This window comes from Zootermopsis nevadensis, unplaced genomic scaffold (genome assembly GCF_977971745.1).
Source record: "Zootermopsis nevadensis isolate Lab colony 2312 unplaced genomic scaffold, Znev_1.0 Znev_ptg000002l, whole genome shotgun sequence".
Classification (NCBI taxonomy): domain Eukaryota; kingdom Metazoa; phylum Arthropoda; class Insecta; order Blattodea; family Termopsidae; genus Zootermopsis; species Zootermopsis nevadensis.
In genome coordinates this window covers 13,813,058-13,838,996 of record NW_028259134.1, presented here as the reverse complement: position 1 = coordinate 13,838,996, position 25,939 = coordinate 13,813,058, and the positions used below count along the sequence as shown (strand labels likewise).

The 25,939-nt window shown below is 34.6% G+C and overlaps 2 protein-coding genes across 20 annotated transcripts in view; both read left to right on the top strand.

Moving 5' to 3' along the window:
* The window catches only part of LOC110836603 (uncharacterized), a 71,976-nt gene extending 71,350 nt beyond the window's left edge, over nucleotides 1-626 (top strand). For 2 of the 3 annotated variants that reach the window (XR_015535465.1, XR_015535464.1), the window contains one exon: nucleotides 579-625. The gene's annotated coding sequence lies outside the window, so the exon portion shown is untranslated. Of the gene's footprint in view, nucleotides 1-578 lie in introns of all 3 variants that reach the window. The other variant, XR_015535467.1, reaches the window with a different exon arrangement.
* Nucleotides 627-798: 172 nt separating this feature from the next.
* Nucleotides 799-25,939, top strand: part of para (sodium voltage-gated channel paralytic) — an 87,314-nt gene continuing 62,173 nt past the window's right edge. For 10 of the 17 annotated variants that reach the window (XM_022077976.2, XM_022077969.2, XM_022077962.2 and 7 more), the window contains exons 1-11: nucleotides 799-1,084; nucleotides 2,324-2,356; nucleotides 7,585-7,740; nucleotides 10,655-10,860; nucleotides 13,611-13,739; nucleotides 15,102-15,193; nucleotides 15,821-16,033; nucleotides 16,987-17,050; nucleotides 18,051-18,195; nucleotides 18,366-18,530; nucleotides 19,582-19,851. In XM_022077976.2, the coding sequence (XP_021933668.1) occupies nucleotides 938-1,084; nucleotides 2,324-2,356; nucleotides 7,585-7,740; nucleotides 10,655-10,860; nucleotides 13,611-13,739; nucleotides 15,102-15,193; nucleotides 15,821-16,033; nucleotides 16,987-17,050; nucleotides 18,051-18,195; nucleotides 18,366-18,530; nucleotides 19,582-19,851 (1,620 nt within the window). In that variant the 5' untranslated portion in view covers nucleotides 799-937. The remainder of the gene's footprint in view (nucleotides 1,085-2,323; nucleotides 2,357-7,584; nucleotides 7,741-10,654; nucleotides 10,861-13,610; nucleotides 13,740-15,101; nucleotides 15,194-15,820; nucleotides 16,034-16,986; nucleotides 17,051-18,050; nucleotides 18,196-18,365; nucleotides 18,531-19,581; nucleotides 19,852-25,939) is intronic. The other 7 variants (XM_087350173.1, XM_087350160.1, XM_022077966.2 and 4 more) reach the window with 1 other exon arrangement.

Here is a 25,939-nt window from a genome sequence, read left to right as displayed (position 1 = left end):
TTTTATAGCATAAGGGCTTCACGGGTGTCTTGGGGAATAAGCTGAGTTCTCTCAGTTAAGTGCTGGAACATGGGAAGGAAATACACAAGAACTGTGTGACCTGACGAAATAAAGGAAGATATGAAGTAGAAATCAACTGGATGATCTCTTGAGAAGCAAAAGTTACTGAATAGTACCAAGTTAAAATATTTATTTCAGAACGTAACAAAACAAGACTGGAAAGGTATAATCCCTAACGGAGGTAGGCTCCTCCATGTGCAGTCACGTGGGAGACGTGTGGATGGGAGTGTAGACCCTAATAAACGGGCAGAGTGTGTGGTTGTGGGCTGAATTTAGTTAACCTAAGATAGGGTCCATAATCTGGACATTACGAACACGCTAATGAGCCTTCGGGCTCCATAAGACACTGAGAATTACTTTCCTAGCACAACGACTTACTTAGCTCTTCAAGGACTCTGCTCAGTGGAATTAGTACGTTCGTGACATCAAAATTCTAAGCTCCTAATTGGCATAAACTGTAATGTTTTAATTGTATCTTAAATGCATGAAGTTAAATGAAGCTGTGGCCAATGTTGCAGGTCGGACATGAAAGAGTTGGCCTTGCCGTCCTCCTGTTGCGCCCCCCACTCGTTCCCCGCTGCCTCAACACGGGCTCTCATCAGCCTCCTGGTCTCCGCTGCACCAGCCGCCACCAAAACAACAGAGCAACACGAAACAAACTCTACCATCGGACACGATCTAGAAGAGGAGCTGTGTCTTCAGGAGGGAGAGCAGCTTCGGCAGGCGCCGTCGGCAAGGGAACTGCACCTACAGCAGTTGACTGCCGTCGCCGTCGTCGCTGTCCAGAACCTGAAACAGAAGCAGTGTTAGCAGTCGGGACTTGGAAACAGTATCGACAAGACAAGAAGCAGCATTATCAGAACCGACACAAGCAGCAATGTCCGACGATTCATCGTCTCTATCAGAGGAAGAACGTTCTTTGTTCCGTCCTTTCACCAGGGAATCGTTGGCGGCCGTTGAGACCCGAATCGCAGAGGAATATGCCAAGCAGAAGGAACTCGAAAAGAAAAGAGCGGAAGGCGAGGTATGGATTGGGTATTTCAGCCATATTTATTCTTACAGGAAACTTCTTAGTAGTGAGACTAATGGGCTTTTAGTACGGACTTGAGTTTTGCTAGTTTCTGAGCTTTAAACTTCTTCAAGAGGTTCGTCCCTGTAAATAGATGATACATCGTGGTAATGTAAAGAATCTCAAGTGTATATGTGTGTTTTTATTTTCTGGAAATAAATCCAGAAGTATCATGATAGGTTTATTTGCAGAATAAGGCGCTTAAAATATGATAGAAATATAATACATTCAATGCAATTATGAACGGATAAATTATCAAATTCTCACAGTTGCATTTAAAGCAAGTTGATCAAACAAACTATACCATTATAATCTCTCATATGATACTTTATAATGAGGATCTTCATTAGTTTTATATATCAGATAGAGAGTTCGTTACTTATTTTAAAGACAATTGATAGTAAAAAATACTCAAAGACTCGATTTTATGACGATACTATTGCTGTTAAAAGCATCACCATTATAATCAGTTTTCAACCTTTTAAGCCTAGAGGCCTGTTACATCTCATGGCAGCGTTTGTTGGGTTTCCAGAAATGCCTTTGAATTTTTCGTTGGTAACGGAGAATTTGGAACGAGATTAAAACCACGAATAAATTTCTAACAATATTTCCTCAGTCACAGATTTTACACAAATTTGTATTTGTTAAATTGAGTATCCGAACTTATTCTAGTACATAAAACGTTTAAATACCTGTAACAGTACTAAATGTTATTTTCATACAACATTACAATAGGTGATAAGCTTTGAAGTTATTATTTTCTTTAGTAAAAATGACTTCCCATTTCCTACACGATTTCAGTCTCCGTGTTCGTGTTATACTCAGACGATCTAGTAACCTACTACTTACGAACTGCCTTTGTTTCATCTTGTAGTCGATGTTGTTCTCTGTACGCTATATCTTCAATTTCCCTCAACTTTCATTCTGCAGTTCTTCTAAGTGTCGCCTACTCTCTGATATGTGGAAACTTTTGTCATTTTGACGTGTTGCTGCTACTGCTGCTGCTCATGTTGTTGTTGTTGTCGTTGTTGTTGTGTAATTCGTTTGTTTAATCGTATTAATATATTTGTATATAAATGTTTTTGACGTACTGTTACAGCATTTATTGGAATTTCTGGTGGTATTATTTCTTTATTTGTTTCTATACTCTGATATGTCTGTGTATGTAAAAATCTTCCCATTCTCACGTTGCAGGGGGAATTTGGACGCAGGAAAAAGAAAAAAGAAGTAAGAGTTTGTTAACTAATCCCCCCACTACTTTAATTTAATTTTACTTCTGCAGTATTTACTGACAACATATTAACATACACACCTGCCTGCTGCTTTTCGCTGACAACTTGCTATGGCTTGAGTGTCTTAGTATTTAATTTGCGTCTTAGTAATTGCTTAGATATTCTGGCTGCTGAATTCCAGTGACCTTCCGACATTCTAATTACGATTTAAATCACTTTCTGGAGCTACAGTTTTGGCGAATTTAATACAAAGCTGGATCTTCCACTACTTGTTAGATTTGTCTTAACTTGTGTTCTTTTTACTGAAACTTTAAAATCAAAGATTGTTTTAACGTATCGTTTCAACGGCTGTCTTGTATGAACAGTTGTCACTTCAAGTAACTAGTGCAGGACTCAAGAGACTGACTAGAATCTGTTACATTCAGCTGTGCCTTCGAGGATAAAGCAATGTCGTATCGTCACTAGGAACAAAATAGATACAGATGACATCATCAATATAAAGAAAATAACGCTTTTATGCCTTTGAAACAAACGAGTTTGGTCTCTTAGGTTTGAAAATGCATTTAAATTCTGTATTTCGCCATATTTCCAAAGAAATTAACATAGTTTAACAATGTTTACCAAATATAGGGACCTGTGAATTTAAATGTTAAATTTAAATATGGTTAAAATGCATTTTTCAATCTGTTATTTGAAGCTGTCATCTAAAGTTAAATATATTCTTGTTTTTCTGCCCATCTCAGACCGCTGTTCAAAGTGCACGACTGTCGCTTAAGCCCTTCTAGAGAACCTACAGCTTGTCGCCACTGAAAATATATTTGATTTCTTTACGAAAGCATATCTCTTGTAATGTTGAAAATATTTATACACAGAGTCCACATGTAGGTATCAAGTCGCACAATCATTAATTATTTATAGCAAAGAATTTTCACGATAAAAAAAGGAAAAAAAGAAATTGTTTCTTTTTTTAGAACTGTTGTACACAATTATGTGATTTGCACATCTGTCTCATTCTCATCTCAATGAGCAACCTTGTAGACGGAATGTACACAATCATATATATTCTGAACAAGCACCAGAATATATCAGTAACGTTTTGAATGCCAGTATATTTTTTGGGGAGGGGGGAGGGGATTGTATGCCTAAATTAATTCAGGAATAAAAATGTCAAGAAAATACCTTTGTTTATTCTTTTCAGTTTACTTAAATTTTAAAGAATTGTTACGAGATAAGCTATAAATATTACAGTGACAGCTTCATTATGCATGATTTAACTGCTTTTAGATCGCTGGATTGAACATCGCATAGCCTAGAAAACAACCTGATCTTTAAACGGAATGAATCGCCTGTTATTAGATTCTGTTTTAGGGTTTATTGTAGGCCCATACTGAAACGGTGTCTTTTTTGCAACCGAAACACACCGCGTGGTTTTGCTTCGTCCTTTCACTACATTGCTGTCGCTTGTTACCTTCATGAAACTTTTGAGATTGATGAGGCAGTAGGAGCCTAGTTTGATTTCTTTTAAGTACGAACTCTTTCAAACACACCAATATACTGTTAAATGCAGTTAACTGGATTTTAATTAGACCTAATTCACGGTACATTTGTTTCACTGAAGTTGCCGAATTTGTAACTCAGTTTATTAATGAATGATTGAACAGCATAAAAGTATATGGCCCTGAATTAGTGTGTTTAATGAATTATAATAGCGGTTTAAGAATGTCTAATCACGTATTCCTTTACGTGCTTCTTGGTTCGGGATGATAGTAACACATCCACAATATAACGTAAGTACGTGTGTTAGACAGTGCAGTGAGTATCGCAAAAATCTATTTAAATTTTTTTATAGGAGGTTATACTAATTTATTTATCAAAAATAAGTATATTGATTTCCTTATATTTTAAATAGATATTTACAAAGTAACTTTACGCATTGGAAGTAGACATTTACGATTACATCCTACCGAAGTGATAGGTTTGTTTAACTATCAGTTTTGTGAAATAGAACGGTTCTGCCTATCAGACTTAAGCAAAGAAGTTCCAAAAATACCGAAATTTCATTTTCCATACACACGCATCCTCACGCACGCATTTTGCATAATAATTATTTATGCACTTAGCTGCAACTAAACACGTGATTGAGTGCTCAGTGTTCCTAGCTGGACATTTTAACTAACTCTGTCATATATTATCTTAAGTACTCGCGGCGACTAAACTCAATAAAATCTTCTTGGGCAATCAATTACGTCAAATGGTTACACGAAGAGAGATAACGTATCGGAAACCATTTGCCGCTGCTGATTGCCCAAGAAGATTTTATTAAACTCTCTCATACTTAATTAACACTTGCACATAGCACAATAAAATAATAAGGTGTTTTAGGAACACTGAGATAACGTTTCAAACATCGACTGTTTGAACAGAGTGGTCTAATTTCTTACTAAGCGTTTTTCACGTTTGCGTGTTATAGTGCGGAACTATCATGTATTGTCTTAAAATATAGAAAATAACTGATAAACTAATATTACACTTTCTTGGATCCTGACTTTATTTTTATCATCATCAGTTTTCTCAGATCAACTTTACTCTGTTTATTTAAAATAAACTGTTTACAAATTGCTAACTTTTGTTGAAAAAATGTCGAAACTCCACAAAACAAATTTCTTAATTTTATTTCGTGAAAGACAAAAAGGAGGAATCAATCTGAACTATTTACATAATTATTACATCAATATGCATGACATAAATTTACAATCACGAACATATTTTGTATTTTATTATAAAGTGAAAGTGTTTCGGTGTGTTTCGGAAATATTTCTTAGGCACAGAGCACATTTATCAACAGTTGCAACTTAGAACTACCTTAGATGATTAGTTTATTTTATAGCAGCAATTGAAAGCCTTGTTAGAACATAGAGGAACACTAATACATTTAGCTTCAAGCATAACGTCTGCATTACAATGTACTCATCTGTAAAGTTTGTTAATCAATAATTATTTTTAACTTACATTAAAATTTAAATTAATTTATCTCCCAAATGTTGGGTGGGAGAGGTCACACTGGTGCAGATTTTCGAAGTGCAAAATTATACACATTAATATTTAGTAAAGATGTCCTCGTTTTGAAATGCCGCTGTACAGGTGATCTTGTAGTTTAGTCGTTGTTTCACACAGATGTGAAACACAAATTAGGTGCTGGAGAATTTAAATATGTATTTCAGAAACATGTATGATAAAAATAAACAATCCTCAGTGTCATTCTGGAGTGATTTGCCTTATAATGCTGTCTAAATGGTCTTGAATTTTTCAAATATATTATCTTACTGCTATACAAATTGAGAAATTCGTCTGTTTTTTTTTTTAAATCCAATAAAACCTGCTTTAACAACCTGTAACTGTACAGTGTGCTGGTGGCATTCAAATGATTCTCAGGCTAAGCAGAATTTTCATAAACAGCACTAATCAGTTGATCATTGTAATGGAGAAGTTGTGTTTTCCTTGTGATAGGGACTGAATCTTGGTCTAAATAATATTTAGGTGAGCTTCGACTTCAAAGGTTTAAGAATATTTTAGCTCATATTGGAAAATTGTAACTTATAATGGTGAAATAATATTGTGAATTTCACAGATAATTCTTACATACATAATAAAATGCATTTTAGTGTACTTTTACATTATATATTTAAGTACGATAAGGATGAACTTACAATATTTTTAGAACTGTAAGAGCATTTACATTTAAAATTAATTCTAGTAAAAAATACGAAAATGATTAATTATTTGTAGGACTGTGATTTTCTACAAGTTCTATAAAAGTCAAAGAAATATAACATTTGGGATAAAAGTATTGTATTTGTGAAACAACAGAGTTTTAACGAACAACTTTAATGTCAGTAATATTAATCATGTTAGCAGTCAAATATATAAATATTTCTGAAAAGGTAAGCTTCTTTTGTTATTTCATTATAATTTTTAACATTTTCTGACTAGTTGCAAAAGCATTTTGATAATATTTTGAATACAACATAACTTTATCGTTATAAAGTTATCCAACTGCTTGTGATTTCCTTAATGACAATGTTTCAGAAAGCCAAAAGAATGTCCAATTCACAGAATTGAAATTAGTCAGGTCCAAAAATTGATTTGTGTACTGCACATCAACAGTAAATAAATTCCATAAGCTTTATGTGAAGAAATGAAAATGCAGCATTATTTATAATTCTTTTTGCCTTTCTATATCAATGAAATTTCATAATTATATTGATGACATGATCAACTTGATGTAATCCGATTTGCTCATTAATATCTATGATGATTTTTATATTAAACAAAATGAAGTCATTTCAAGCACATATAATCAGAGGTGTATATAATGTGCTAAACTCCATTATTTCATAGAAATTAAAATACAGCCTTTCACCCACTCATTCACTTCACTCTATCGAAGTTTATTAACTCTTATATTGGTTAGTCCACTCAATATTTTCGGTTATTTTTATAAGACAAAAACAAATATATATATATATATATATATATATATATATTGTTAGCATCTCCTGAATTTTTACAATTATATTTTTAAATTGTCGTGTAAAATGTCTGCATTCGTGACGTATGACTCCAAATCTGCATGCAGTTGCAAGGTCCATGCGGCAAACATGTTGGTAAATCGCAACTAAGACGAAACGGAAGTATTTATTCAACAGCACTTAACCATTCTGCTTATTGACCAGAGACTTTAGTTCTTACATAGGCTATTTAATCATTTGTCTTGGGAATATATATCCCAATTGATGAAAGATACGAAGTCATGTTCTCTCAGTGATTTTATTTTTTGTAAACGTTTCGGGAAATTTAATAGTAATTAAATGTCACTAGTTAGAGATGTGTAGGGGTACAAAAATACAGCGTTTAGCGTTTTTCTAAAATATTTTCACAGAAGCTGACCATGAAAAAGCTAAGACTAGAGATGGAAATTAACAGTGTTTATTTCTAAATCTATGTTACATTTAACATTTATGTATGCAGGAAAGAACAAGGAATTTTTTTTGCCACGTTTAATGCAGAAAACTGTTTTTATTATCACATGTTTGCAATACTGCATTATTAACTGTTCGTAAAAATGTAAATCAGAGGGGAACTCGCAAAGTGGACACAAGCGGTTACCCTCTTCGACAGTTCTCGAGTGCTCAAAGCTGAATTGCTGTCTGACTGATTAAACAGATTCGGTACGATGACGAGGACGAAGATGAAGGCCCACAGCCGGACGCGACATTGGAACAAGGGGCGCCCATTCCAGTCCGGATGCAAGGTGCTTTCCCCCCCGAGCTCGCCTCCACCCCACTTGAGGACATCGATCCCTTCTATCACAACCAGAGAGTAAGCAACTAATTTTGATATTCTCTGAACTGTTTGGGCTGTTGCGCCATAGGAGAGGAGAAGATGTTCGTAGTAGTTCGTAGCGAAGTTCATTGCATTGTTCAACATACGAAGTAATGTTGACTGAAGTGTGGGACATAGGAATGTGATTTGGCGCCAGGGAACATGTGGAGGAACGGACGAAAACAGTAACTGTGAAACAACGCCGGGAAATGAGGTGACAGGAAAACGCCTGCACAAGCTGATGTCTGTCATAGATATTTGAAGTGGATGTAAATGTACGTAATAGCATTTCCTGAATATTCCTGAAGGATTGTTTGTAATGGTTTAATCTTAATTCTATATTAAACCCAACTGGGAACGAACTAAAAATACTTTTCTTAGCCACCATAGTTACTATAGTTAATTTTATTTCAACTAATACGCAATAATAAGGTACAGGGTTTATTCCCCAAATACTACTTGGGGGTTTGGGAAAGGGGGAGGACGAAGTCAAAAAGCGCAGTGTCTATCGTACATTACGTTGTCAAGGAGCAGTTCTGTAGCTGTCGTTTCAGTGTTGGCTTTAAAATTCAACTGAAAACAGAAAAACCGGAAACCGAAACTGAGAAACCAATGCAAGTTCCTCTGTCTTCCACGGTCGGAGCACAGATTTTTGCAGCATTGGGTCTAAGTGTATGACAAACAACCATAGCTAATACCAACCTAACAGCCTGCATATGTTTTCGTGGTTCAGAGAGGGCGCACGAAATCAGTGCGGGTGAATTACGTCATCCTTTGATTGGTCGAGGGGGGGGGGGGGGAAGGTTGCTTAGGATGATTGTGCTCTGCGTTCGAATGAAAAGAAGAAACTGCTCTTATCTCATCACAGGTTACCAGCCTACTTTCAACAGTAGTATTTTACAGTGGTAAGAAACAGTGAATGCGCGTGATTTTAATCAGTGCCAAAAAAGCACATGTTATGTAGTGGTCACATGACTGTTACCTGCAGCAATCGCCCTGATAATGGAGGTCGTAAGCTCTTCTGAAACGACGTTCAATATCTAGTAGACTACAAGGCGCTACCTCAGAAGACAAGCGTTCCCACAATTTGTAACCAGAACAATCTGCATTCCACTATGGAATTATAGGCGTTTACGGGCCACGTCTGAAATGACAAAAAACACACTTATAGGTTTTCTTATATGCTAAAAAGGATGAAGTAATCGAAAATAGGGCATGATAAACCCTTTAAAGCAATATTGAAACTATTGAAAGTTGTAAAAATTAGAACTCCGAATGGCCCAGAAACGTGTAAAAGAACTTCCCCAAATTGCAAAAAAAAGATAGGGACACTGATTTAACAATGGGTGTCAAAAATGTCAGCTAACAACCCTGTGACTGGTTGTTCCAAAGTAAGCAACATTATTGGAGTTTTATGAAATAATAAGAGTGATGTTTTAAAACGAGTTCAACCAGAATTCCATATCTGTACAAATTTTTACTTAGGTAAAGAAAGAAATGTTTGAGATAAAGGGTTTACTGAGCCATAACCACAACTTTTTAATCATTCCCAGTGCATACAGAAACCTATGAGCGTGGTTTATTTTTCAGTATCAAGCATGTGCCATAAACTCCAAGATGGAAGATTAGATTGTAATATTGTGTGCCCAAAATTTATAAAATTCTTATTGTATGGTTGCAGAACATGACTGTTGAAAACAGTACTGATATCTTACACGGGAGAAAATTAGTAATAAATCACAGCTGGTGTACTATCTGAGACCTCGCTTAATATTAATAGAAATTTAAAATTTGTGTGCTGCATTATTTTGAGTAAACAAACAGTCTGTTCTTCACTTCAGCCACCACTAGCCACAGCCCATTCTATGTTGCTTGCTTCTAGTTTATGCTTTTACAGTTTTTACTGCTTCATGGCCCTATACTGAAAGACAGCCAGTGATCAGTTACCACTGTAATGGATGAATTTTGGATTTATTAAGACCCACAGATTAAGTCAAAAACATGTCACTGTAGCATGATTCCTTAAACTGTCTGGTGAATGTAAAGAAACCTGTAATTCAAGATAGTTCTGCCCTGTTTGTTATTTGAACTGGGTGCAATCAAGAAATCATGCAAATTGTCAATAATACTGCTTTTATGTGTTGTATTTAATAAATACCAAAACAGAAGTATAAAGTTTTAGAAGAGTCTTAAAATTATTTATGACATAGTGTGTAGTATCTAGGTGTAATTTCATAATAAGAGCAAAATGTCATAAGATTAACAGCTAACTGACAAATCCAAGACTCTGATGCGATGACGAAGTATTGTTCATTATCAATTTATTACCTTCCTTAATTTATGTAGGCATATTCTTCATGTTTTTACAAGGATTGTTGTGAAGTCGTAGAAGTAACAAAATATATCATGCTGTTTCTAATTTATATTATATATTCTCACAGCAAAGAGTAAGGAGATATTTGTTTTCTGGGATGTTATGCCATGAAGTCTAATAGATACTGACTGACATTTCAGAGGAGCTTACTGCCTTCATCATCAGGGCACAGCATTCCAGAAGGCAGCCATCTTCATGCTATTAGAAATTAAAATTCTTGAAGATTTCTGTCCTCTGGGTTGTTGCGCTGTGTAATCTGGTCGATGTTAACCAACGTTTCAGAGGTCATACTGCCTCCGTCATCGCAGTATGACCTCTGAAACGTTGGTTAACATCGACCAGACTACGCAGCGTAACAACCCAGAAGACAGAAATCTTCATACTCACCACTGTGAAAACCTCAGATCTTACATTAAAATTCTTGATTTCATTATTGCAGCTAAAAAATTAGTGTTGTGTATTATGCAATGAGATTGAGAAAATATGCTATGAAAATGGTGATTTAATGTTACTATATATTAACATCTCCCTTTACAGACTTTCGTGGTGGTAAGCAAAGGAAAGGACATTTTTCGGTTCAGTGCGACAGACGCCATGTGGATTCTGGACCCATTCAACCCAATCCGGCGTGTCGCCATCTACATCTTGGTTCATCCCTTGTTCTCACTATTCATTATCACCACCATTTTAACCAACTGCATCTTCATGATTATGCCTACAACCCCCACAATAGAGTCCACTGAGTAAGTTGTGGTGAAACAGATATTATGTACATAATTACTCTCTTTTATAGGGGTTACACTAGTGTGGGATTTTAATTTTATATTTAGAAAATAATAAAGAAGTTAAACACAGTTTATTCAGTTTAAATTTCCAAAATATTATAATTATGTAGTAAAGTGATAATGCAATAAATTTTTTTGTCTCTTGTAGTGTATGAGCACTAATTTTATACTGCTTTAAATCATTTGATTGCAAGAAGACTTAGGGTGTCTACAATTGTAAAAAATTGCTGCCAGAAGTGCAGGTATTGTCGCAAAACATTTGTTACTCAGATGTTATTGCATCAAATATTTATGTTATTGAAAATTTTCTAAATTAATTTATCCATAGTAATATGTTATGGAAATCATTATATAAGATGACATTCCTCATATGTGGGTATTGCTTAACTGCAATGTTAAGAAATATAAGAGGAACAGTATTATCTATAGTTATAAAAATGTGATATATGATGTGCTAATATGCCACCCTTATTGTGGTGAATAAGAATGTTTTATTAGTTTAATTTATGCAGATAGAATAACTCCAGATTTTATCCTGTTATTTCACAGAAAAATGTGTTTTGTTATTTCTTGCTAGTATACATAATTTGGAAAATGGAACCATTGTGTGAAAAAATATTTCCTTATATATGTTACATAATTTATAGAAGTACCAAGACATTAGCCAACATGAAGTTAGAAAACATTGACAGTCTTCAGTACTAAGGCTAGGAATGACAAATTATAAGTGAACAAGTATTTTGGCTGGGGGGTTATTAATGATTTAATTTCTTTCTTGTTATATACAAATTAACAGGTGATTAAATATAAGTATTTTTGTTTAATTTGTTGAAAAAACATAAGTTTAATGTATTATTTATTCTTTCTCCTCTGAAGTGTTCAGTTGATACATACCAGAAAGGTTTGCAGGATTAAATAGAATGTTGAAAATTCAGAGTACCAGATTTTATGCCTTTGCAACAGATCAGTTTTTTTGTCATACTTGTTCCATTTAGTTTGTTTATTAGATGTAACATCTGATTGACATACATACAGATGGAAGATGGTATTAAATAGAATTATGGCAAACATATTTTGCATGTAATGAAGCAGCTTATCCAATGAGCTGAAGGTAAGAAAGATGGTGCTAGGGCTGAGTGAGTGGACAAGCTAATGTGGACATAATTTTAGTGGTATGCTGTTTTTTCTTTCCCAGTCCACATACAGAAGATGTGGGTCACTCTTAGTACTTACCAGCATATTGCTGTTTATTTTTATCTTCCCCTCCCTTTTAATATTAGCTGACCCCACAACATAACAAATTCAAGATAGTTATGAAGAGGCAGTTTAAAAATGTAATTCGAAAGTAAACATTAAATAATTTTGACACATTAGGCATGGAATCTATATACAAGCAACACATTATTTCCAAAAATATAATGGTAAATAATGATGGATCACAATAATAATAACAATATTCTGTAACATATTTACAGTTGCTCACATAATAATAAAAATATGACCCCAGTAGAATTCAGTCATACAAACATCTGCAGGCATAATCCCAGAATGCAGTGCGATAAGAAAGCAGACTTTATGGGTTCTACATGAAGTTATCTGTCCGCGCGGCCTGAGGTGTGGGTCTTGTGCCGCTTGTTCGCAGGGACCGTGGGTTCGAATCCCACTCAAGCCATGGATGTTTTTCTGTGTTCTGTGTTGTGTTGTCCTGTGTACAGGTAGAGGCCTTGCTACGGGCCGATCCCTTGTCCAAGGAGTCCTACCGAATGTCCATAGATCAAGCCAACTGAAAAAAAAGTTGGGGACCTGTACTGGAAAATGTACAAACATTGTTAAACCGGAAAAAAGAAGAATGAAGTTACCTGTGTTTTTGTTGAGTCTGATTGCTATTTGGTGACATAATTTTAGTTGCTGTTTGTGGCCATGTTCTTTCTGTTACACTGCAGCAGATCTGTATTCTGCACTGTGTTATGATTGGATTCATTGTTATGGGAGAAATACTTTGTACTTTTTACATCTGTACAAACACACTCACACATTTTCATGGCCTCTTCTGACTGCATTAGAGAAGAAAGGCCTGCAGGCTATGAACATTTAGAGTCATAAATGACATACCATTTTATACACTTTATTTATAGCTCATAAATAGACTTAATTGCAACCTGACATAAAAGTCATTATTGAAGATAAAATTATGTAGTATGTTTATTATTGAGTGTGCATGTAAAAAATTGTGGCTGTGAAACTTAATATCAATATAAATTATGATTCCTGGTTACCTATTTTGAATGGTGATATTCTTTGAGGAAGTTGTTATGTTATTGTTTCTTCCTCAACCATCCTGCCTAGAAATACAGCAGCATATCTGGAAACAATATTCAGGGGGCTGTATATTAATTGGAAATTGTTATCTTAGTTCTTGTTGACTTTTAAATATCTTCTGTGTCCTCATTTTCATTCTAAAACACAGTATGTATTGTAGTTCTGGTAGTGTAATAAGAAACACAAATATGTATTGTGCTTATTCTGTATTGATTGTTTTTGAGGAGCTGTAGAACTCTTTATTTGAGTTACATATTTTAAATCATTGTAGTGCTTCAGTATACCTGCCACAACACAAATTGCACACCAACTGTGCTTGTTCCCTTTATCTTTATAGTATGTTTTTGTGGTAGTTAGCTTAGGCCTAACACAGAGACATTCTCTTTCAGAGTAATTTTTACTGGCATCTACACATTTGAGTCGGCCGTTAAGGTGATGGCAAGAGGGTTCATACTTCAGCCATTCACATACCTTAGAGATGCATGGAACTGGCTGGACTTCATAGTAATAGCTTTAGCGTGAGTAGTGATGTGAGATTGATCCATAGATGATCCATTAGATGATCTGTAGATAATTTCTTTCAACAGTTTAATTTTTTCAGTGTTGTATGATAGAGGTTTATAAATGTGCATTTGAAATGTGGAACACTGATATGAACTAGTATTTATTAATGAGAGATTTATAATTTAGAACTATAGCTTAGTATAAATGTTTTATGCAGATGTAGTTCCTAGTTGTAGCTCTTCAAGTTATTACATTATTGCTTATTTTGGTAACACTAAAGTATACCTCATTAGATAATGTTTGCAGTATAACTTAAAAAACTGCAGTTCACGGTTATCTCGTGTCATATGAAAGAAGAAAGAAGATTAAATCATTGTACTGATTTGAATAATTTATATTGCAGTGAAACCTGTAAGATTTGATGTTTTCTCAGTAATGTGAACATAAATAATCCTTAAGGTTGTTGTACTGTGTAGTATTCTGGCTGTGTGCCAACATTTCAGAGTAACATACCTCTTTCATCATCAGGGTTGAAGTGAGGAGGATTGGGAAGTAGATAATTTGTATAGGGAAAGGAGATGGATCAGGTCATGGTGAACTGACCAGTCAGAACTGTGAGATGGCGAGGGAAGATGGAGCCATGTCTAGACCAATAGGAAAGATTCTTTTTGAGGTACCAGGAAGGAGTAGATTGAAATGGTTTGGACATGTGAACAGAAGGGATGAGCACAGAACACCAAACACAAGAAATATTATTGTAAATGAATATGATTGCAAGAAGACTTGGGGACAGACCGTATACACAGTGGATAGACAAAGTTAAGAGAATGGAGAGAGGAGGGAAGGAGATTGAAGGAGTGTAAATGGAATGAAAGAATGGGCAGAAGGAGACCGAGACTTCTATGTTACAGATGGTCCACAAGTGTTTAAATTATTTAAGGAAGAAGGAAGGCTGGGACAGAAGAGGAAAAAAAAGTGGCCCTTTTGAGGGACCAGAAATGAAAGCTGGATCAAGAGGAAGCAAGAACAAGAATTCATTCTGTGATATACAATCATCAGTACTTCTGAAATCGATTTGTGATAGCCATCTTTTTGTCTTGTACCCTTTATTGAAATATGCATGAACAATAGTTTGTTTATGTCATTGCTTTCCCAGTAGTTGTATATAAAGATATTGCCTGTATTTGCAACAAAGTTACTACATTTTAGATGTTTTGTGTAATTAACGCTGTCTTGAGCAAAATCTTAACAACTAAAGATGTTTTTATAAAAAAAAATTCATTCACAGGTCCGAGTGAGTAATTTTATATGTAAAACTAAGCAGTTGCCAGTGTTCAGTAATATGTATTTATGATTTTTGTAATCTTTATTTGCAGTTATGTAACCATGGGGATAGATCTAGGAAACCTGGCTGCTTTGCGAACATTTAGGGTGCTTCGAGCTTTGAAGACTGTTGCTATTGTTCCAGGTGAGGTGTGGATGCAAAAATCAAATAAACCAACAGTTTTATTATTCTAATCCTTTACAGATACTGGAAAGGATTCTTCCTGAAAATTTCAGTTAGATAAGAAAATAGTAGTCTCGATCTGCTTGGGTTTCTTGAGAAAATATGTATCAATCACAAGCAGGAGAAGTCAGTTTGTACTTCATCTTTTGTTGACAGAGCCTGAAAACTGTTCTTATATGAAGGAGGTGTGTTTCTGAATTATTTTCTATTCAACTCTTTTATATTTTCCAGGCCACAGGGCATGGGGTACACATAATTTTTTTTTTTTTTTGACTGGATGTGATAGGTGGTGGGTGGGGGCATCCTCTTTACAGTTTACTGATTGTATGGGCTACTAATAAGGAGCATGACTTGAGGCCTTGTGAAATACTGACTTGTTGACCTTCTCGAGGTGATTATTTGTTTTAAATCACTTTTAAAATTTGTCATGAAGCATTTATTGTCTGCCAGCTTATATCATTGATCAACGTATTACTGTGGTTGAAGCAGTATCAGTAAGTAAACTAAGAATCACTGAACATGCAGACATTAATGTTAGTTAGAAATATGACCATGTAATAAACATGCAACTATTTTACTTGTATTCAGGTTTGAAGACTATTGTTGGTGCTGTGATCGAATCTGTGAAGAACTTGCGTGATGTGATAATCCTCACCATGTTCTCTCTCTCCGTGTTTGCCTTAATGGGGCTCCAGATTTATATGGGTGTCCTCACACAGAAGTGCGTCAAGAACTTCCCTACAGATGGCTCATGGGGGAATTTAACAGATGAAAGTTGGTTCAAGTTTTGCAGTAATGATAGTAAGTTTAATTAATTGCTTATGGTAATTAATCATACTCTTCCTTTAGTTAAACATTTTACCCATTGAATTCAAACAGTAATACATATTGCTATTACTATACTATTATTTGATTATACTCGTATAACAGTGATACATTGATACAGCGATTGTGCTGATTATGATGATATGTGAGATATATTTAACATACAATATGTTTTTGGAATTGGTTCTGTTCCAATGAAATATTTTTGTTTTTAATTTTGAATCAGTGCCAGCACTTTGGATCAAACTGAGATGAATACTAATCATATGTGGTAACGACTACATTAGGGATTTTGTATATTTTTGATTATGCTTGCCATTTTTCTAATGTACTAGAATCATTGATACCTGATTGAGCTTAGTGCTGTTGTCAGCTATTTTAAAAATCATGAGTTTTTCTTCTTCTACATGGAAAAATATGCATCTGATACAGCTGTTTGTTTTTGCTCTAAATAGAAGTGATTTCTCAGATAGATAATTTCACATAGTACAGTTTCTTGTAATTATTTACTTTAACTTTGCAACAAGTGAAAGGCATTCTTGAAGTGTAAGGTTAAAAACTAGACAATCAAGGAAAGCCTTATCTTACAAAGTGACTTTTGACTCCATGATTACCCAAAGGCATGATCAGAAAATTCTGATGTAATTTTTTCTCTTACTTACAGTTATAAATTTCCAATGTGGTGTATAAAGTTTAGCATTTGTTTTAGTTCATGTCACAGCTGGTAGGTTATTCTGCAGTATGCTATTAATAGAGAACAGTTTGAGCAATATTTACAAAATAATTGTACTGAAAATTAGTATTTCTGGGTATATCCAAAACTATGGTTGCAAAAGCTTACTACATGACAAAATAGTTTTATTTATGGCTGGGTCTAAGTGTGTTTAAAATTGTGATTCTAAAATATAAGTATGTTATAACTGTTACAGCAAACTGGTATATACCGGAAGATGCACCAGATTATCCCTTGTGTGGAAATTCATCAGGAGCTGGGTAAGTTTCTGACTTCAGCCTCATATTCAAGGGTGCAGCTGATACTGTTGTCACAGGTTGTTTCTTTAAATTCAACTATTGGCTTCATAGTAGCCCCATATCCCCATTAGACATTCATTTTCAGGCATTTCATTAGCCCTCAACTACATTAGAAGTGCCAGGGTCTAGGCCGCTATTATGTTTTACTCTGAAAACTTTTCGTGCTTGAATATTGTCCCCAACACTGTACCATTGATTTGGGATGAGAGTTCAGGAGAAAAATGATGAATTGTGGGAAAACAGAATAGGTGGGGAGGCTCGGTTTTCAGACAACACGCTTGAAGTGAAAATGTCTTGGCAAGAAGAGGAAGCATGAACCACTAAATGAATTAGGGGTTCCAGTACCTGGATTGTCCCTTCATATTATAGGTTTGTACTCATTCTTTGGACAAAGTACATAAAATAGAAGTAGACAGAGAGGGTCTATGTTTCCATCAATTTATGTTCATTTCCAAAAATACTTGACTGGTGTGATGAAATGTAGTATCTAGAGTGAATGCTGAATGTTATCAAACTAAGTTGGTTTTGGCCTGTACAGTTCCATTATTACCTCTGCTTTAAATGAGGATAAAATTGATCTTTATAAAATATATCAAATATAACTCATTACACAAAAAATTGGTATTTAAAATATGTCTCATTAAGACAAAATGTTTATTTGAAACATTCTTTTAATGTTATGTATGTTGAAAATAAATAGGAACCAGCAGTTTATATGTGAAAAATCTGTACTGTTAATTGGGTTTGTCAATTTATATTCAGTATTTTGATTGTTGGTTAGTTCTATAAAAATTAATTTGAAGGAGGCAGTAAAGGAACATTAAAACTGAAAAGAGATATAAGATTCAGAGAATCTTGTTTTGGAAATTATAATTTGGTTTTCAGTATATCTTTCCATTTATGTTTTAATCATTCATGTGAATAATTTGTTAGTAAGGGGGTGCTTATTTATCTTTTCCAGTATGTGTCCACCAGGTTACACATGCCTGCAAGGGTTTGGTGGTAATCCCAACTATGGTTACACCAGTTTTGACACTTTCGGTTGGGCCTTCCTGTCAGCCTTCAGACTGATGACACAGGATTACTGGGAGAACCTTTACCAGCTGGTAAGATAATTGAGCAATTTAAGAATTTTAGTCATTTTCCTGTTCCAGGTATCATTTCTTCTTGCAAGTTTTTCTTGAAGTGTTATGTCTGTCAATTTGATATACCCATGAAACAAATTTGTTCAAAATCCTGATACTAAAGGTAAAATTTCATATATTAATTTCAACAGGTTCTGAGATCAGCAGGTCCATGGCATATGTTGTTCTTCATTGTGATAATCTTCTTGGGTTCATTCTATCTTGTCAATCTGATTTTGGCCATTGTTGCCATGTCATATGATGAACTGCAGAAGAAGGCTGAGGAGGAAGAAGCAGCTGAAGAGAAAGCCTTAAGGGTAAGTGTTACTTCTATATTAGTCAAGCTACACAAATGATTATATTTTCTGCATTTGGTCCTTGTTAAATTAATTGTTTTCATTATAGGCTGTTATAGTGCCATAAATGACTTGCTTATTTTCCCCAGTTTATCTTGTTTTTCCAAGTACAAGGTGCATGTATGAATGGAACACAGTCTCCTGTATAGTATGATCTGTCAAAATATGAGACAGAAAGGAATGTGGATACTTTCAAGTGTGACTGGCAAGTAACATAGTGTTTTTAAGTATGTAGTTAGGCCAGGTGAAAGTTATTGCAATATAACCTCATTAATTAGGTTGCAGGAACCAAATGAAGGGATGGAAGCCAGGATAATTTATTCATAGGTACTAAAACTGAGATATTTAAGGATAACAATGAAGAACAACTAAACAAGGCTTGAAAGGTATAATCCATACCAGAATACACACATGCAGATTATGAATTATTAATGAAAGCTATGTATCAGTTATCTTAGTTAGACAACAGTTTCTGCCTATACAAATAATATGGTCTTAACGTCTTCTTTAAGTAATGCAAATCATTACTAATATGTGACAAGGTGTGTGAGCTCTGTGGTAGCATACAGAACTCATATGCATAGGGTCATGGGATCAAACTCTAATGAAGTGAAAACTTTTTCTTCTTTCATGCAGTTGGCTTGTTGTTATTTTATATTATACAAATAAAAGAATATCAAAGTTGTCAAAGAGCAGTTCTAATAATGTATTAAAAGTGTAAAGCTATCCATGGTACTTATTAAGCATTACAACATGAAGATGTATTGGGGAGTTGCAGTTTAGCTCCACTCATTCTTTTTGTCAGCACTAGACAGAGGTGATTGGTCAGCTTCATGTCTCGTCCACTTACTTGCTGGTAAAGAACCCTCTGCACCCATTAGATAGGGGGCTGGTTGGGTCCCAGACATGGTATCCTAGCAGAAAAATCTTTTGCCTCTGCTAGGAATTGAATACTGGTCCAATTCTGTAGTTTTTTAGTGTATGTCCATAAGTCACTTGTGTAATGTTTCAGGATGCAGAAGAAGCAGCTACTGCTAAAGAAGTGAAAAAGGCAAAACATGCTGATAAGTTAGCACATGCAGCTCAACAATCAGCAGAAGTAGTCAAGTCTCCTTCTGGGAGTTCATGCCTTAGTTACGAACTGTTTGTGGGTCAGGCAAAAGGGAATGATGATAATGGGAGAGAAAATATGAGCATTCGTAGTGAAGGAGGGGACGCAGTAAGTGAGCACAGAGGGAGAATTGCTGGAGCCAATGGAAGTATGGTCCGCAAGGTGAGTGCGGTAAGTATCAACGACTTCACTCTTTCTTCCTGGTTCTGTACTGTAGTTGGTGTATTTGATGTCATATAATTTGTAATAATATTTAATTCTAATGTGAAGAAATAATTAAAATAAAGAAATGTGGTGAGATATATATGCATGTATGTATGTGTGGATGACAAAAAAAATACCTTCTTTAAAAAGTGTTTCAGACAGATAATTTAGGTTTTGATTAAGCAAATATTTTATATTTTGTAGATTTTTTCATTTAATATGTTTCCACTATAATTATCATAAAATATTAAAGTTGTTTTGGCTACATGTTTGTGAAATTTAAGTAGCCGTGATATTTTAGCTACTCTAAGTGTAACAGGAAGATCTTGCAATTGAAACTTAACATGTAGGTGCTATAAAACTTAGGCTAAATAACAGATTTTAAACAAATAACATATTGAAACAGATGCAAGTCTTCTGGTGTCGTTTGTTTATAAATCACTAATGCTTGTTTTTGGAGTCAGGTGGCAGAATAACATTTTTGTTGATTGCAATTTCTTTTAACATTTAATTGTATGAAGTTTTTACTAAATATGGAGGTCATACCAAAGTCATGGGCATGTTTATTGTACACTGAATCAGTTGTATATGAAAGAATGCTATCAGTAGTACCTAAATGTGTCCAATCACTTTTCTTAAAAATCTCTAGGTTTATCTACACATTTCTGCCAGTACTGTTTGAGCCTGAAGATCACTCTGCTTTGGCTGCAAACTGTTCCAGCACCTTGCAACCAATTATGCAGAAAGTCCTGGAATGTGTCATCATTCTTATAATGCTGACTTATTACGTGATTTTTCAGTGTCCTAAATAGGTGGTAATCTGAGGGGTCCAGACTATGGTGGATGCAGGATCATCCCAGCTATTCTTTGTAATTGTTTCTGATGCACGTTGTGATGTCATGCATTGTTGTGTTGAATAATGACAGTAATCTTCACCTGGTGCTTGTATGGAAATAGAGATTGCAGTTTCTTCAGCATCTGAATGTAGCAAGCCACTGATGGTTTCCTCTTACAGTAGAAAGTCAACTGCTATGCATCCTTCAGTATTGGACAAGACAGTTTCAGACAGTTTCCTTAACTTTGCCAACCGAATGTACAGTTCTGGCCTCCTTCATTTTTAGAGTTGTCATGTGATGCCATTCCATTCAATGTCATTTAATTTCCGAGCTTAAATGGTGGAACCTGCTTTTTTCACCAGTCAGGTTGTTGAACAGGAAGTCACCATCCTTGGCAGCATTGTTTAAGCAACTATGATGACTATCCATGTTTTTATTTTTGTTGTTGTCCATAAGCAAGATGAAATCCCAGCAGGACTAAATTTCCTGATATCAAAAATTATCCTGTACTACGTGGTGTTCTATGCCAAGTTTCACTGACGTTTTGCTTTCATCCTTTGGTCAATTTTGATATGCGTATTAACTTTCTGCCCATTGTGTTCGGTTGTGGGCTTCTCAGTTATCCACAGTGTGGTTGTTTGGCAGTTTGTGTTTCCATCTGTCTGTAGTTAAGTTGTTTTCCTTCATATGTAAAATAATTACTGTAGGTTGGTAAAACAATACATCGTTGACAGCCATTTTGTGAGAGTGGATTGTGTGACTGCTACTGGTGTGAATGCACTGGACCTGTACTCGTATTGTAGAGGATGGATATTGCGATTGATTTTACCAATTGTTCTACCATATGTGGTACAAATTTGTGTAATCCAAGAAATGCTCATGACTTTTGGTATAGCCATTGTACATGTAACATGGTGCAACATGTAATGTAGAATGGACATTTCAAACAAAATGCTCGTATGCTTTTCCATTTGAAGAACAATTTGTGAAAGAATTACAATTTTAACAATACAGATGAAGGAATACATGTAACCTGTGTCTGCTTTTGTTACATATGTGTAATTAGTGTCAAATTCTGTGTTCTTGCTTATGGGTGTGTATTATTTAATTCTGGTTTAAGTTGTAATTTTGGTATATGTCTCTGAATTGCATATATTTTTTGGCTTTCAATTGTAGTGTGTTTTTCTTCACTGAACTGATTTGTAAGTTAATGTAGTTGTGTTAAGCAAGATACTCCTTTAAAATTGGCTTCAGTTTTGAGTCACAAATTCCACAGTATTTCTGTAGACCAAGATGACGATATTCATATTCGAGCAGACATTTAGAATCTTTGAATTTTACGTACTGAATTATAAATAAATCATTTATTGTTGGTAAAATGGTACACTTGTTCAAATCTTATATTGTCATATTTATGGAAAGTAATTTCAGTAAATTCTTGGCTTATGCTTGAATAATTTCGTATTTTTGAAAGAAGTCAATCCATTAATTTATTCATGAGTGTATTAACTGAGATATTTAGGCAAAATTGGTCTACTGATATGTGTTTCTTTATGCATCTCCTTACCTGTCTCTGTATGATAGAAAAGAGAACAGAAGGTTACACCTCATTTATCAAAGTTAAGCAGTATATTTGGGATCAAGTTCTTTTGTACCAACTTGAAAGTTTACTGAACTTCATTATACAAGTATATTGTAAAATTTGGAGCAAAATATCTTTTATAATGCAGAGAATGTTGGTTGTGTCAGTTCATTTTTTGATTGACACACCTAATTATGAGTTAGAGTTTGAATAATAACAGACATGTCCTTGCAACAAATTTTTATTACATAAACCATACAAGAACAATTAAAAATGTGTTAATGTTGCAGTGTGTATTATCTACCTCATAATTTAGTATATATTGCAGCCTTGTTTCATGTAACCTTAATGGAGCATGTTGTTTTATATGTTGTAAATGGAGACACGTGTTGTTTATATGTGTAAAATATCAGGTAGCAGCAGATTATAATATTCTTAATACATATGGCTTCTTCTTTTCTATACTATGCAGTTTTGGCGGCTAAGTTGTGTAGAATGGTGCATATGCTAGTGTGACCAGGCATCAGCATGGATGTAACTTTTCTTCAAAATTCATGCTCTTTTTAGGCTGGTCTCAAACACTTTTGAGTGTTCTGTACTTTGATTTAAATGTTTGAGAATTTATAATCATTTTAGCAATATTCCATTTAAAAATAGAGGGTGTTGAACGTGATGAAGTGAACATTGATGTGCTCTGAAGAACAAGCAGAAATTTCTATTTATAGCTGACCCTAGACAAGCAAGTTATAGACTTCATGAAAAAATATGGTTCAATTTGGCTGAAATACTGTATAACATTCTCTTTAAATTCAGTGCAAATGAAACTAGCTTGGCTAATTAACATGTGCTTAAATGGAACCTGTAGATAGGTCCTTATAGATAAACATTTATCTGATGCATTTCCTATTCAGAATGGTCTGAAGCAAGGAGATGCTTTATCACTGTTAAACTTTGCTTTAGATTGTGCCATTGGGAAGGTGCAAAGAAACAAAGAGGGATTGGAATTGAATGGGAGACATCACAAAAACTATGTTGGATGTTAGTAAGAAAGTTGGTCTAGAAGTAAACACAGAGAAAACTTTAAGTCTGTATCTCTCCACCAGACTACAGGGCAAAATTACTATATAAAGGTAGCTAATAAATCCTTTGAAAGTGTGGAAAAGGTCAAGTATTTGGGACAACATTAAGAAATCAGAATTGCATTTTCATGGAGATTGAGAGCAGACTAAATTTTGTAAATGCTACCATGCCATTCACAGTATTTTGTCTTCTCATTTTCTACCCAAAAATGGTACTAGAAATATTTTTACCTGTTGTTCTTTGTATGGGTGTGAAAACTGATATCTCACATTAAGTGAAGTGAAAACATTCTTTGACAACAGGGTTCTTAGGAGAATGTTTGTACTTAAGAAGGCTGGAGAAAACTGCATTATGATAGCTTAATAGTTTGTGAACTCTTCACCAATTTTTATTGTGATTATCAAATTAATAACGATGAGATGGGTGGGACATGTAGTGCATGGGTGAGATGGAGAAATGTAATGGAAGGTGAATTTGAACTTAGATGCAAGCATAATCTGTGTTTGATGAAATAGTCCTGATGAAGCAAAAGCTGAGAAGCCTAACTGCACTCCTCTCCTTCCTCTCATTCTCAAGTGTGAATGAAGATAAAAGAATGTAAGTAATGCAAGAACTTAAAAACAAATAACATTTTATGGCTTCGACAGCCATGACACATCTGGTGATTTTAAAAAAAAGATCCTGCTTCAGAGAGGACCCAGGTTGCCCATACCATAGGCATACATGCTATCAACTGAACATATGATAGTAAAGTGAAAGATGATTTATTTTACTGGGCCTTCAAAGTAACAGTGAAGAAAGAAATTAAAATTTTGTATTACAAAGAAACAATGGAGTGTCTACGCTTAACATTTTGGTCAAGAAGTCAGATGAGGGTCCACCGCCACACTACAAAACTGGAGTTAAATCAAAGGATAACAATTTGCCAGGCCCCCTTGTAAATGTTTTCCAAGAAATGTTTCGTGTTGTAAAGTAAGAATATTTTAAGTTCAGTTTCTTTCCTATTTGCATTGAAGTGTTACTTGTCAGGAAATGCCTGTAAATTGGTGGGTAAGGTCTTGCTTTCCTACTCTTGAAGTGAAAACATGTTTGATTTATATAGAACAATTCTATACAGTTTCTACTGATTCACTTAAAACTGTCTGAGACCAACTGCATTATGGCACATAGCTGTAAATGAAGAACTGGTGTATTTCACTCACACTGATTCCTGTCCACCAACATTTTGTGTGTTGAAAATTTGCTTGCATCATTCAATTTCACTAAGGATACTGGCAAATTTGGTACCCGTTATAGGTAATGTTTGCTATCCTAAGCTTCTACACTGGCTTTTACATCTGTGTCTTCTGCCTGTGTTGTTCTTAGTTTGTAATAGAAGTTCACATTCATTTGGAATATTTGTCCTTATTCTTACAACTTTATATAAAAGTAAACTGTTAAGTGGTTTCCTTAGTGCTTCCATAATGATACTTATTCTGTTATGAGAAATGCCTTCTAAATACTTGTGTGGCTAGGCTTGAGAAGTTGATTGTCATCCTTGGCTTATACGATGTTATCTGTTCTAATAATTTTGTTGTCACATTTAAAGGGCTGTAGAGTTTTTGGTGCATTCACAATAAAAAAATTGCAAAGAAGTGCCTTTTAACTCTGTCATGTGTATTTGGGTAACCCTCAATCTGCCCACACTTAATAACATGAAAAATGTGTTTTTTAAAACTTTATATTGGGGGATTTTACCAAACGTTTATGGACAAATTCCAGTTTTTCTTAAAAATGGACAACAATAGTAGATACTTTACATCAAGTTCTACATATTTCTACAAGCATTTTGAGCATAATTCACTAAATATTTACTTGAGTGAAAGTTTCTGAACAAAAGTTGTAGTTAAAAATAAATAAAACATTTTTTGCCCATTATAATTTCTCTAAAAGAGTTTTTTAAAAAAATAACAAGATAAATTTTTATGCCATACCATTGTGTAAGTTGAGAACTGTTGGTCTGATTTTGGTTAACCTTTACATTGGAGGGTCTTCTTCATCCACCTCACCTGCTTTACATTATTAGTAAGAGAGTATCAAAAGCTGGCATTCATTAATTTAAAATCTAGAGGCAGTTTTTACTTTAAAGTACTACCTAATTTGCTTACTGTCAAGTTTTGTAAAGCTTTACACAAAGAAACATTAATGGTTACAATGTAGAAGACATAAGCAAATTCATTTTATAACTATTGTGCTTTACTGTGATTACTGTATATAATCACAATGAAATAAGACTGTTCTTTGAGATTTGAGGTTCCCATGGTGGTCAAGATGTCAGTGTTGGTAGTATGGGTCACAACACCATTTGGGTTTGTAGGTAGATTGGAGGACCATACTGCCTTAATTTTCAAGAACTTACACGGTTTGAAGATGGGAGTGGTATACTCTGAAACACTGGTGTCTGTCTACAGATTCACATGGCATTAAAACCAAGAAGACCGACAGTGACAAGAATGTTGTTTGTAATGATGTTTGTCATGGGGTTGTTCTAAAATAATAATGCATTTGCAGAGGTAAC